A 13,731-nucleotide genomic window follows, 5' to 3' on the forward strand; every position below is an offset into this window, starting at 1 on the left:
CTCTGCGCTCTTAATCCGACTGACGGGGAAAAATGGACTCACTTCCGCCGCAGGGAGAGGGAGGGGAGGGGCGTGCCGCGCGTGCGTCACAGGGTTGTAATTTAAATACAGTATTTTTAAGAATTACTATTACTATGAATATATTGAATCGTAACGTAATTATGAAATCATTAATACAATTCATTATTATCAAATAACAAAACTACTTTATTAAAGTAAGTAAGTAAGTAATTTATATTTATAGAGTGCTTTTCCAGACCAGGGTCACAAATCGATTAAACAATCAAAACGATACTCGATAAAACATATACTTAGAATATGGATAGAAATTGGAATTAACATTTAATTATTATTTTATATTTGTAGAATTCAATCTTATAAAAATAAATGATCAATTCAATAATGTTTCTCTTGAAAGGTTGACTGATTAAATAACTCGAATATATTCAAAAGGAATGACGAGTTTGACATTTTAATTACAATAATTTAAAAAAAATCAATATTCAATTTTTTTACACGTAGATACATTTAATTTAGTGATTGACATTAATTTCGAATTAAAAAAGGATGTCAAACTAAAATATTTAACTCCAGGGGTTAAAAAAAAACATTTATTTCCAAATTGTTATTTTTTTGTATTGAATACTTAGATAAAACATATTTATCTTTTGTACTTTATTCACTTTGTGTTTAATTAATTAATGAAAAAAATGTCAATACTAAAACTATTTTTAACAAAAAGAAAATTAGTTCCAACATTTTAATGGAAAATTCAAACATCCAATATTCTGGTGGCACTGATATACGTCCATAATAAAATTGTATTTTAGTATATCGTTTTTTAATGAATGTTGATGGAGAAAAGGAGTAAGCACTTTCTGAAAGGCAGAATATCATATTATTTTAGAATGAATGTACCAGAATGTCTTTAGTCCTGTAGTTTTGTTCAGTTACTTCTTTCCTTTCGTCATTTCTTTTTTGCCATATTAAACTAGAAACTTTAATTTGCAAACATGAAATAGTAAGAGAAATTTTGACAGGAAATAAATAATAATTGTCATAAAGACGATTGTTAAATATGTAATGTTTTAGACAATCTTAAGCACTTTAAATATTTAAAAATCCAAAACTATTTTCTATATTCACACATTTTAGTTTAATAAACTCTTTATAGATCACTACATATGATTTAAACTGGTAAATGCATGACAAGCTAAATTTCATTGTTTCTTTTTTAAAGACATAACCTCTTCAGGTAATATAAGTTATTTAATTAGGATAAATAACAAACCATTAACAGTCACACTCCTAAAAGAGTTTGGGTAAAATGATGCAAAAGTCTTTGATCATAAATAAAATAAAGGGAACACATTATTGGCATTTTCTCATCCCTTTTAACATGTATTCACTTGCTCTAGTTGTAGGATTTCCTATAAAAATCTGTCAACAAACGATAAAAGGAAACCCTCGGGTCATGTAGCAAGTGTTACCCTTATAGTAAGGAAGCAGCCAGAAGAGTGGCGGGTCAAAGCCGTGAGCTTTAGTTATTATCCCGGTCAGATTATGTGACGCTGAGGAGACTATTTTGACACTGGTGACTCCGTTTATGTCAGGGTCAAGAGAGACTATTAAAGAGACTGCAAGGTCTTTACAGCGGAGCATGAAAGGGTTGATAAAAGGATGAATAGTTTGAAAACATACCAAAGGTTGAAATGATTTGTCACAACAAGCAAATGGCCCTCATGACAAAATATACCAAAGCCCTTCCAGTTCACTGACCGCCTTGAGATCTGAGATGACCTTGAGGCATGTGCTGATTATGAGGTGGAAAGAGAAGTTTGAAGCAAAGAAAACACGTTCCTTGTAGTATTTATGTGTATAAATCCATCAGTCAACAATGACAGCTATACCAATAAATAACAACTGTACAGCTGTCTTTGTTCATAACATGAATAAGATAAATATGTCCCATTTAATGAAGCTTCAAGTCCCACAAGGAAAAAACAATTCATATTTTACACTTCATGGAGTGTCTCAGCTTCCAATTTCCTTCAGGAATTTCCAAACCGCCAGAGTGGACCTACAATCCAGATCCGGTTTAACCGGCAGATTCAATTTAAATTATATTATAAAACATGTATTAATGTTATCATTAAACATGAAGAGTTAAAACTCTGCGTCTTTCCTAAGGATTCGTTTTAATTATTATTTTGATATGTATAATCAGTTCTGTTGGCTTGCAGTGCCAATAAATATACCGTTCTACTTCATTTGGTGGTCGCCCTCTAACCGCTTCGCTATAGGTTTACCCTCGAGGCACCACCTTGTCTCTGAGAAAGCTTAACAGGACCGCTTGGACACAGATGTCGGTAGTGATGTGGCTCAGCAGGTGTCAGTTCAGCTGAGTGTTTCAGACGTCCAGAAAACTATCATCGGCTGCACAAGATGAGCTGAGCGGGACTCTAGATCCGGACATCCTCCACACGTCGGAGAGCACCAAATAAAGTAGAGCCCCCGAGTTATGATCATAATCTCAGGTTCTACGAATTGGTGCGAAGCCGCCTTTCTCGCTGAGTTTTCAGTTGGAGGAAGCGCGGCGGGTGTTTCCCAGTAAGTGGACTGCACCCACCTGGGTGGCGAGTCCCCTAAGCTTTTTCAGAGGCGAGGCGGTGCCTTGGGGTAAACCAATAGCGAAGCGGTTAGAGGGCGGATCACCAATTCGTAGAACCTGAGATTATGATCATAACTCAGGGGTTATTTGTTGATTCACTTAAGAAAAGCACCTGAAGCTACAAAGGTTGTGTTTGTGAGTGGGAGTAAAAAACCGGGCGACATGTTATTTTTTACGATTTCCAAATTTTAGCAATTTATCATAAAGGCACGGGATTTCCGCGGAGTCTTTATTGCGTTTTAATATAATACATCTGTGGTAAACATGGACATAAATATATAGAGTATTTATGTTGGTTAGATGGAGTAAAATACTAGATTCAAGTAAAAGGTAAATCATTTTATGACTATTTTGAAGAATGTATACATTTTTTCACCAAATGGTTCATTACTATCCAACAAGAAAATTATATTAGAATAAATGAAGAAAACAGCCACACAGTTGATTGCATTTATTGAGTCAGGAATAGCAAAAACGATTTTCCATTTTATCCAGCTGTAATTTTTGCTTTTAACGCGGCAACCAGCGTTAACTATTTATATCCAGCCTCCTCAACTCTTCCTTTACCTTAACCTTCACTCTCTAGCAACCAAGGGTTAGTTTGTTAGTTGTCATTTATGTATTTTTGTTTACTCGAAACCTTACAAGTAGTTGACAGAAAACCACTGTGATTATTAAAACATTCTCGCTAAAGAATGAAGAGTTCAACAGACCTAAAGCAGACATAGTGTCTCATGTAAAAGCAACAGAATGAACCAGTTTTATACTCTTGACACATTTTATAAAACCAAAACACAGGAAATACGAATTAATAACAGAACAGTTGTACTAATAATCTTCTGGAAATCAAACCATTCTTTACACTTTTTCTTTTAATGTCCATTATACTACAATTTACAAGAGCTTCAAGATATTGGCATAAAAGAAAAACTAAATTCAGAAAACTTTAAAGAAATATTTTCAAACCAAACTGTACATATTTTAGTACAAAATCTTAATATTTATACATCAATCCATCCACAAGTCTTTGGTCCATCGTTGATTGTCCTGCAGCCAGTCGCGAGCAGAGCCGATGTCCAGTGCAAACACTTGCTCCTGGAACAAGTTCACCTCTGTGTACCGGACATCGATTTTGGGCGTGAGAAGGCCTGCTGCGCCGAGCAGGCGGCTGCTGGCATTGAGATATTCGCTCTCCGAGCTCACTGTCCTGTCAATTACACAGAGGTTAAAAACACACCAGAGGGACCCATTCTTCACCGGCATTACCTTTTGAGAACTATGGTGAGGAAGGAGTGCTCCATCCTTGTAGGGCTGAGAATAACTGCTGCGTTTACAGCAATTAACTTCTCAAAATGAAGTGCAAATTCCACCTCAAGGAGTTCCCACGGAAGAGTCATCAAATCCGAGGCAACCGACACACCAGAATAATGGCCGACACAAAAAGATTCTGGGTCAAATGGACATAAAGTGAGCAGGTGAGGCGTAAAGATGATCAATCTTGTTTGCTACATGAACTATTGCAGTCCAAAGTACTCTTAATAAGATGTTATGGCTACAACTAAAATCTCAACATTAATAAGTACAGGGATGTCAGGATTAAAGAGTTCCTTTGAACCTGAAAGGAAATAGGTTATTTGAATGTTGCAGCGAAAAAACATTTATTTATTATTGCAGAGCAAACACACCATCATTAAGAAGAGTGACTCACGTTTGAACACCTGCCTTGCCCGAGGCCATTTGTTTTTCTCCACTAGTTTGCACAAAAGCTGCTGCAGTAATGAGCGTTCCACAAACAGGCGCTTAGAAAACATGTATTCAACTGTGTCCGATGCCACAACCAGCAAAGTTTTCTCCATGCACAGCTTGAGGTGCGTAATGAAGAATGGAGTGTACTTGGATATGTCCACCATGTCTGTGTGAGAACATTGATGCATTCAATTAAAGAGTAATTGCACAAGATTACAAACCACAAAATGAGTTGCAACAGCCAGTTAAACACTTGCCCAAGCACGGACCGGGTACATTTTGCTAAATGCACCTGAAAAGTCTGCCAAAACAACTACATGTAAAGTGGGTTATTACCTTTTCTCTCAGTTTTTGGCCCCATTTTGGGAAAAAAAAAAAATTATAACAAGGGCAGATGAGAGACAACAAAACCGTATGGGAATAGTGAAAAAAGAATGTCAGTAATGCTTACTATAGAGTACACTAGTATTAAAATATATCAGCAGGTAGATCTACAGTTAACAACCCAAAGACCTTTATATGTTACCACCACTTGTGTAATGCCGTTTTGTTTGTTTGATTCACTATCATCTAGTCCTTAACATCAGTTTAAATCAGTTTGAAAACAATCCTTCACTCAACTCATACACAGATTTCTGGCTCCAATTCCAGCTCCCACTCTCACCTATTGGCTCTGTGATCCCAGGGAGGTGAGAGAGAACTTCCAGTCTTTCTCGGCAGGAGACCTTTTCAGATAATTTGATCAACAGGCAATGTCGGTCCTCCAGGTCAGCTGGGCTACAGGGCCACTCATTTGAGCGCACAAACCACTCGTTTTCTGAATGAAGAGGATATCGGCTTTAGTGTCTAGGAACACTGAAAAAAACATCACACTACTTAAAAAAGGTGCATGCTTTTGAACGTTTCTTCCTTAGGGCATCATGTCCTTCTAGAGCAGGGGTAGGCAATTGAATTTCCTCTGGGGCCACTTTATATACTGTGACTGTTGTGAGGGACAGTCAAGCAAAAAGAGTGGAGTAAAGAGCTAAAATATGATAGAAAAAAGTTAAAAAAAAAAAGCAAATAATGTTAAAGAAAGAAATATCAACATCAAATAAACCTTAGTATAGCAAAACATATTTATAAACCTAAGAAAAATATCCTTTTACTTGAATTATGATGTCAATATTGTCTACATTTATTTTGAAACTTGAATGAAAGTTTTATTAAGTGTTGGTACCGAATAAATACAGTCACAGGACTGCATGTGGTATGTTGTAAAGGGAGATCTACCACTTGTTATTTGATTATACAATACCATACAAGGTAAATTATGACCTGCTTTGAGTGTGCAACACACATTTTAAATGTAACATAAATGGAATGAAAATGACAGTTGTTAAAAAAAAAAACATTAGCTACATTGAGCTCAGTGATCACAGCCGTGTGCTTTTCAATTGTGGAAATTGTGGAATGAATGATATCTAAAACAAAATTTAAAACTTGTATTTACAGTAAATACGATGCAATAAATTACCTTTTAGTGTGTTCAGCGCTCCTACAACACCTCCACTGGAAAGGAAGAGCTTTGAAGCCACGGTGATCAGGGAGCACCTTGACTCAAGGTTGTGGTTAAGAAACAATCCTTTCGACATGGAGTAATTTATTTTTAAGAGGGACAACACCTCCACCACATTCCGACCCTTGACAAGACAAGGATTCTCAATAATTAAACTGTAAAAAGCCACATTTGTTGTACCTTTAAAGAAGCAAAATGTGACTTCAAAATGTACCTTCTCCCATTGGTTTAGTTGGTGATATCTTATCATGAGGGTGACTCCAATTCTGCCCAAGTAGTACTTGGCGGGAGATTCTTCCTTTTCATTCTGATAAACTGAAAAGTTACAGAAAAAAGGAAGCACTTACCGGTAATAGTTCATCATAGTTCTAAATACACCTGTCGCTTTCCAATGATTTCAAGCAGTGAGTTTATTGAAAAAATGGTTTCTAGCTCCCCCTAGTGTTAATAGCAAAATTGCAACATCGTTAAACCTTTGTTGCATTAGCATTTAACATACTAAAATAAATACTTTTGGATTTGTAAGTTTCTGTTTATACCTTCCTGCTAATTTCAAAAGTTCCCCCAGTACATCTTGTGAAAAAACAACTTCTTGTTGCTTTTAATTAGTAGTTCATTTGACTTAGAGAATAATAAAATAGAATTGTAAGAAGCAATGGATTTCAGTGTTGATACCTGCTTTGGCGAAGTCAACAAAGGGAAGCGATGTCTGCTCTTTTCTGTCGCTCAGAAGAACAGTGGCGATCCGAACACCAATAATCTCCAATTTGTTGCTGCTCGAGTTAGAAAGGCTAATGAACCGAAAGAACTCACCCAGTTGCTTCCAATTCCCTAAATTTGAGTAAAGCTGAGCGAAAGAAAAACAAAAAAAACAATAATACAACGTTTGAGTGATGTGACAGCTGAATAATGTGATTGAGAACATAAGCAACAGGACAAACCTCAATCTCCACCATTATAGGAGCCATGGCTTGGTCATGTGCAAATGCAGAGTATGACCTAATGCGTGCAAGAAAACATATTCAATATTTAAGAAAAGATGAAAGGAGAATTCTCCTTTGGAAAAATGGGGGATGAGATGTGTAATAATAATATCCATTATAATAAATAATGCTGAATGATTAAAATGTTGCATCTTAAATGCTGCTTTAACTCACTGTGCATTAGGGGTTGTCCCCTTGAAGGAGTCTTGATGGCCTGCTGGACCCCTAAAAGCCGGAAGTTTGACAAGTTTAAAGCTTCCATTTCCACTCATTGCGTGAACAAATGATTGGATATACATCTGCATCTGCCTTCATAGGAAAATGTATGGCAGTATTTGTTAAAGTGATGGAAGAAGCCTTAATGATGTGCTTATACTCACATGGGGTTGCCTGAGAATACAGTATTTGAGTTCATAGGATTGATCTGATGGAACTCTGGGATGTTTTGGATATAGTTGAAGCAGTCCAAATTCAGCACCAGGCCTGCCCTGGCCATCTGTTTGTATATAAACACAGTAAACAAACAGTGAACCTTTTGGGTTTGGTTTTTTTTTTTCATCAAAGTTGAAGCCGATTCCAATTTGTATACCTTAGATGTGACTTGCATAAGCTGTGGGATCGAGTTGCTAAGACACTTCTCTCTCACGTATGTAAACAAGGCAAGGGTAAAATCATGTTCAGGCTGAAAGTAAAGAAACAGTAGTAGAAATCTTTGGGATTTTCTTTGTTGCTATATTGAAGTTAGTCTGCCCTCTGCTGGACATGAGAAACTTTGCACCAACCACAATTCTGTGTTCCAAGCTGACCGTTAGCACAGCAAGTATCTCAGTCACCATGCCTTCTTCGAGCAGACGCCACAGGAGTGACAGAAAAGCTTGCAATGAAAAGTGCATCCCTGGTGCGTTGTTCTGGTAGTAGCCTCTGAAAACAGCTCCTGGAGTGGAACAAAGTACATGAAGTTACTAAATAGGAGCAGTGTTATCCTTTTAATTTTATATAAGTATAAAACATTATGATCTTAAATACAACTTTAGTGTGTTTTGTTTCAAGGACTCGAGGTAGTCAGGAAGGTGTGAGAAGTAAACCGTTTTTGATATCAAAGGTAAGAACATTTTTGTGCATGCCAAAGTCTGATCCAAAATTGGACATAGAGCCCACTTGGCGAAAACCAATCTTTCAAGCATTTATCCCGAGGTCAGTCTACTCTGTGACAGATTCTAGAACGCTCCTTAGGCCACATTTTCTGGACATGTCCGAGCCTACACAAATACTGGAGGCATATTTAAATTCCCTCTCCAGAATCGTGAATACCGAGATAAGACCAAGTCCACTCATCACCCTTTTTGGTTTCACTGGAGAGATTAAAAACATAACGTCTAACAATAGACATCTAATTTCCTTTTGCTCCCTCTTGGCCCGGAGGGCAATCTTGCTCAGGTGGAAGGACACTGCCCGCCCACACACACTCAATGGCTCAGAGATGTCATGTCATGCCTCAAAATGGAAAAAAATAAGATGCGCTTTAACAAAATCACAAAGCCAATAACCAATCGAAAAACTAACACGTCAAGTGTCACACTGCCCAACCAATGAACTCACCCAAATTATTATTATTATTTTATTTATTTTTAAAAGGGAACATTTTCACATTATTTTTTACACATTTTCTGTAATGATTCATTTCATTTTTTCATCTCAAGCTAATATTTTAACAATGCTCTTCACTTCACGCCCTTTTTTGGGTGACCTTGCAGTAAGCCAACACAATTATAGTATAACAAGCTCCTTAGTGGATGTAAAATTCAAGTAAATTTCAAAATGTAAATTGAAGAATAATAGCCCTTTTCTCCCACCTCAACAGTTTTTGAATGAAAGCATTTTTGGGACGAATAGACTATGAACGTTTTCCTTGAGTATTCCGTACACATGCCTTATAAAACATAACTTTGGTAACACAGTGTGTACAAAACGAAACAAGGTAAATACCTGCTTTATGAAGACACCCCGGATTTAGGGTGAACCGCTCCATAGATTCAATGCAAAACTAAAAAAAAGGTTTTGTTTAAGTCTGCATTTCTTAGGTAACAAAAACAACGTTATTTCACAACATTTGGAGTTACAAACTGCAAAATAAATGAAGCTGAACAGTGCACAGTAACACACTGAACGTACTTGTTCATCCCCGTTCTGGGGGAAATGCTGGAAGCGGCAGTTCTTGAGGCTGCAGTTCAATGACTGACTGAAGAACAGCCTGCAGTACTGTTGCTGGGGAAACCACATGTAAATCATTAAAAGGTCAACTAATGTGTTGAACTAAAGTGTGTCTTAAATAGATCTTGGACCTCATTTTCACAAAACTCTTTTAGTTTAAATATTTATATAATGTGCTCAAGATTCCCCCACTGAAAACACACCCACTCTGCTGTGTTGGTCAAGCATCAAGGTTTGTCAATTCCAGAAGTCTCCACCTTAAAGGGACTTGTTGTGTAAACAAAGTGTGGCGTGATTAGAGCTGGCTGGAGGAGGAGTGAAGCCATTATTACGTCATAATGGACTCTGCAGACGAGAGGTTACGAGAGCAAAGATTTTAGATGGAAGAGAACTATATAGACTAATGACTTCAAAACATGGTCATGATGAGGGACTCACTGCATCTTGGAGAGGAATTGGGTTTTCATATTAGTTGCACTTGTTTAACATTTTCCATACTCGTATAATGCAGATACAGGCCCAAGATATCTAGCTGAAAAAGCAACACTTTATCAACACTCTGGTACTTACAGATAAACGTTTCCCTTGCTGGAGCCCGGAAAAGTTTGTGAAATGTGAAGTCGCACATGGGTGAAGACCAGAAGCTGTTAAGCAAAACGGTAAAACCATTGAACCTCACAATAAACAGAAATCTACAATGTGCTAGACTAAAGACGTGTGGTAAAACATTTCATATTTCCTGACCCTGTGGAATGCCAGATGTCTGGTTCAACTGGACTCTGCAGAGAGTACACATATTGATTGGTTGTAAATAATTTATGGTGAATACAGAAAAACCTTTAAAAAAAAACAAAAAAAAAACAGCAGACCAAAAATAAAGTAAATTAAAGCACCTTCCATGGTCTCCTTGAAAATGTTGGTTGCTGCTTGAATTAATCTGCCAAACAAGTGTCATATCCATATGAAGACCACAAAAAAAGAATTCAAAATAAAAACGGAATTTAACAGATGAAGAAGCTTTACCATGTTATGATTCTGATACCCTCCTGTCCATGAAGTTCTCATACGGAGACTCAACTTAGACCTGTTCTTTTGCCCCCCAGGAATGGTGTTAACTGGAAGAAATAATAAAGAATATTTTGAAAAGCACAGACAAAGAAACCTGCACACGAATGTAATTTGGAATGGGGATCATTCTAGAGTAATTTGGGAAGGGATGAGCAATACAATGAAGTGTAAATACAAAAAAATAAATACCACAAACTTGGAAGGGCCGGGAACCGTTGAGGTCAACCTGGTCAGCTAATCTGAAATGTAATTGATTAGATTGCATAACAGATAGCACAGTATTACTTGGATGATCCATTCATTACCTTGTGTCTGTTGGTACATGAGTTGTTTTTTTTTCAGATACATCTACTACTCTTTCTGGATTATCTTCAATCCAGCCACTCTGAGGAAAGTCATCGCATAGATCCAACTCGTCTTGGATTACATTGACAATTAGGATGTCCTGCTCATAAGCAGTGACCTCGTCCAACACACAACCGTCAGATCCTGCTCCATTTCCAACACCATCCAGACCATCAGAAGTCGGTTCGTCTCTTCTGGGCGAACTTTTCTGCTCTTCTGGTTCACTACAATCTGAGTGATTCATTTTCTGGATCTCACCAAGCGATATAGAATCCACTTGATGCTGTAAACACTCTGTTTCACAGGTGTTATGTCCTGTTGCTTCCTGTTCCTTGTTTTCATCTTCATTTTCATCTTTATTTTCCCCAGAAACATGATCTGTTCCATTTAGGCCAAGGTCATTGCTTTGGTGAGACAAGGGTAGACGTTCATTTTGTGAAGAGTCCGATATAACAGCATATGATGCAGCCAAAGGCTCCAAAGATAAGCCATCAGTTGATAAAGGGCCCTTCTTCTCAAAGGGCCAGGGCATATAGGTGCGTGCACAGGATGCTATTTCCTTACCTACAAATGGCTTCACTCGCTGACAGGAATCACTGACGCTACAGTGATCTTTCAACTCTGGCATTATCCTAGCAGGTGTACATTTCAAACGGACAAGATCAAGATGTGATGCTGATCTACAACTGCTGTGCAAAGAGGTACGCATAATATCACAGAGCACCACTGTGGGTTGATGTGTAATCCCGGGGTAATTCTTGACACACTCAGGAACTGTTGAGGGATGTTGCCGCCCCTGACTGAACATTTTCTGGGAAGGCGAATCGCTCCGATCAACACACCGAGGCCGTCCTTCTAAGAGCGCTGAGTATTCTAGGATGGGTGGCTGAGCTCCTCCTGCAAATTAAAAAAAAAATAAAAACACGAATAGGCACTTCATTTTCAGTTCCACAAAGAACGTCTTTAGCAATCACCACCACATTTTAAGTTTTACAGGACCGAAGATACATTTCAAATAGGGATGCACAAATCCGATCCAGGTAACGGTCCGTTACAGCCTCTCAAAGCTAGGCCGGGTGTTGGTGAAAAAGGTACGTTCAAGGCAATGTAACTCTTTACATAATTTGTATTTCATTCTGGTATGCCTTTTCCTTAAAGAGCTTGACAATTCACACACAATATTACAATATTGTCCATTTGTTTATTGGATATTATTCTGCTTGCTTATTTCTTTGCATATTATTTGGTAAACAGAGTTTATAGTAAAAGCATATTTTCTCTGTTTTCTGGTCAACTTTGAAACCCTTCTATAAGTCAATACCAACTTTGTTAGTGTTTTTATTCAAGGGAAGACAGGTGTAATCTTACAGTAGGGCAAGAAAGTTAATATTTTAACACACATGTATTGGTATCTAGACCATAAAAGTCAGATCGTTGCATCCCTAGGAATTTTTTTTTTTTTTTTTTAAAGTCAACCACCAGTTACCCAAAATACACTACACCTGCATTAAAAAGGAAAATTCAAGAATATACTTATACAAAAACTGTAAATGTCAACAACATCCGTCTTACCAGAACTCATGAACACAAAGTTACTGTAACTGCCCACACTTTCAATTGCAAACACTTTCTGCACTACATAAATAGTTCATTTGTATGTTGTTGAAGATTTAGTTGTTTAATGTTTGCACAACTGTACCTAAAAAAAAAAATTCACAGTTGCTGGAATCCTTCACCAACAATGGCAATAAAAATTATTCTGATTGTAATTGTAATTGACCAATGTGAAGTTGTGGAAAGATGAAAAGTTCTGCTAAGGCAAGAAATTATTTCAGCATGATTGAAAAACCAAAAAATTGAATTCAAATAAACGCCCATCAGTATTTTAACAAAGATACATATTAAATTACACAAACTGCAACTTATTTTTCAATTTAGAGGACAGTTTTTCCACTTATCTTTAAAAAAGGACTACTTTGCAGAACATCAAGTGAGAATTTGAGAAGCCAACCAACTAATTTCTCTTTACAGACAAAATAAATAAATAATAATAATAATAATAATACAAGAAAACGGGATACCTACGTGCAGATACCAGTAAATAACTGAATAACACTCGAGTTACTTGTGACATTTTAGGACATTAGCCAGCCATTTAAAAATAAAAGTATGTTGAAGTTAGATAAAAGTAAAGAGTAAGCAAAATAAAAGTACTACAGAATTCCCTGAAGCTTCACAACACTCACAAACATTATTTTAGTTAGCCTAAGATAGCTAGTCGTTGCTATTTAAAAGGGATTGTAGCTACTTAGCTAGTGTTTTCTACACAGCTAACGTAACACGTGATAAACACAATAGCAACACTTATTTCAGGTGTGATGTCCAGAAGCCATGTGTTCTCACCCTCAGCTACAGCTGGTGCTTTTCGTTTCCTCGCCCGGATTCTCGTCGATAATCTTCGATTTTTTTACCCCCTCAGACGTGAACGTTTCTCCTGACATCATGTCCAGGTGTTGACTTCCTCTGGTCCCCCAGTGATTAAACCTCAAACGCGCCCCCTGCTGGTCAGCTGTTTTTCATGCTAACGTCTTAACATGAAATACTGCGCACGTAACGTGTTTTTTAGAAAGGGCGTTTGTATCTGCTTGAAGTTAAAAAACGAGGTTTATTCCACCGCGCACACGGGTCAGTGTCGCTGTTGGAAAAGGGGAAGTTAAGCTAACTTGTGCAAAAAAGCTAACCTGAGCTGAAACGCTCGGTCGCGGGGGCAGCAGCTTTTACACTATATTTTTATTTTTTAAATTGATTCACAGTTTAGGAAAAGCCATTCGCTGGATATTAAAGTTTACATGAAATGAGCGGATGATTGTTAAACACTTTCACCATATAATACATATAAATGGGGCAACCCTTGTTGAAACTTTTTTTAAAAGGCATTACAGGAGCAAAAGTATCATTTTTTGAGGACATTTTTTATTAGGTACAAAATGAACACATGTTATAAACTAAATGTTTGAGGAGTACATTTTTGGAATTGAGATTTTATTTTGACAATGAAAATGACTCACTTTAAATACCATGGACTAAACCTATTTTTTATAGATCAATTCCTGCTGCCCATACCCATTAAAAAATACCAGTCATAATTA

At 37.1% G+C, this 13,731-nt stretch overlaps 1 protein-coding gene across 2 annotated transcripts; it reads right to left on the minus strand.

Annotated features, from left to right (window-relative positions):
• Positions 1–3,227: 3,227 nt before the first annotated feature.
• On the minus strand, positions 3,228–13,074 carry topaz1 (testis and ovary specific TOPAZ 1). Of its 2 annotated transcripts, XM_087785924.1 has the most exons (21): positions 12,986–13,074; positions 10,543–11,479; positions 10,427–10,476; positions 10,193–10,284; positions 10,063–10,106; positions 9,914–9,948; positions 9,740–9,813; positions 9,131–9,223; positions 8,945–9,002; positions 7,741–7,892; positions 7,548–7,640; positions 7,339–7,454; positions 7,133–7,183; positions 6,917–6,974; positions 6,651–6,822; positions 6,190–6,290; positions 5,934–6,099; positions 5,082–5,234; positions 4,380–4,583; positions 3,938–4,118; positions 3,228–3,878 (listed from the first exon to the last, which is right to left on the minus strand). In XM_087785924.1, exons 2-21 carry the CDS (start codon positions 11,388–11,390, stop codon positions 3,680–3,682), a joined length of 2,940 nt encoding a protein of 979 aa, XP_087642050.1. In that variant the 5' UTR covers positions 11,391–11,479; positions 12,986–13,074; the 3' UTR covers positions 3,228–3,679. The 2 variants fall into 2 exon arrangements, with proteins under 2 accessions (XP_087642050.1, XP_087642049.1); XM_087785923.1 differs by having other exon boundaries at positions 9,914–10,106.
• Between the last annotated feature and the right edge of the window lie 657 nt (positions 13,075–13,731).

The sequence above is a fragment of the Callionymus lyra genome, chromosome 3 (assembly GCF_982586985.1).
Source record: "Callionymus lyra chromosome 3, fCalLyr1.hap1.1, whole genome shotgun sequence".
In the NCBI taxonomy this organism is placed as follows: domain Eukaryota; kingdom Metazoa; phylum Chordata; class Actinopteri; order Syngnathiformes; family Callionymidae; genus Callionymus; species Callionymus lyra.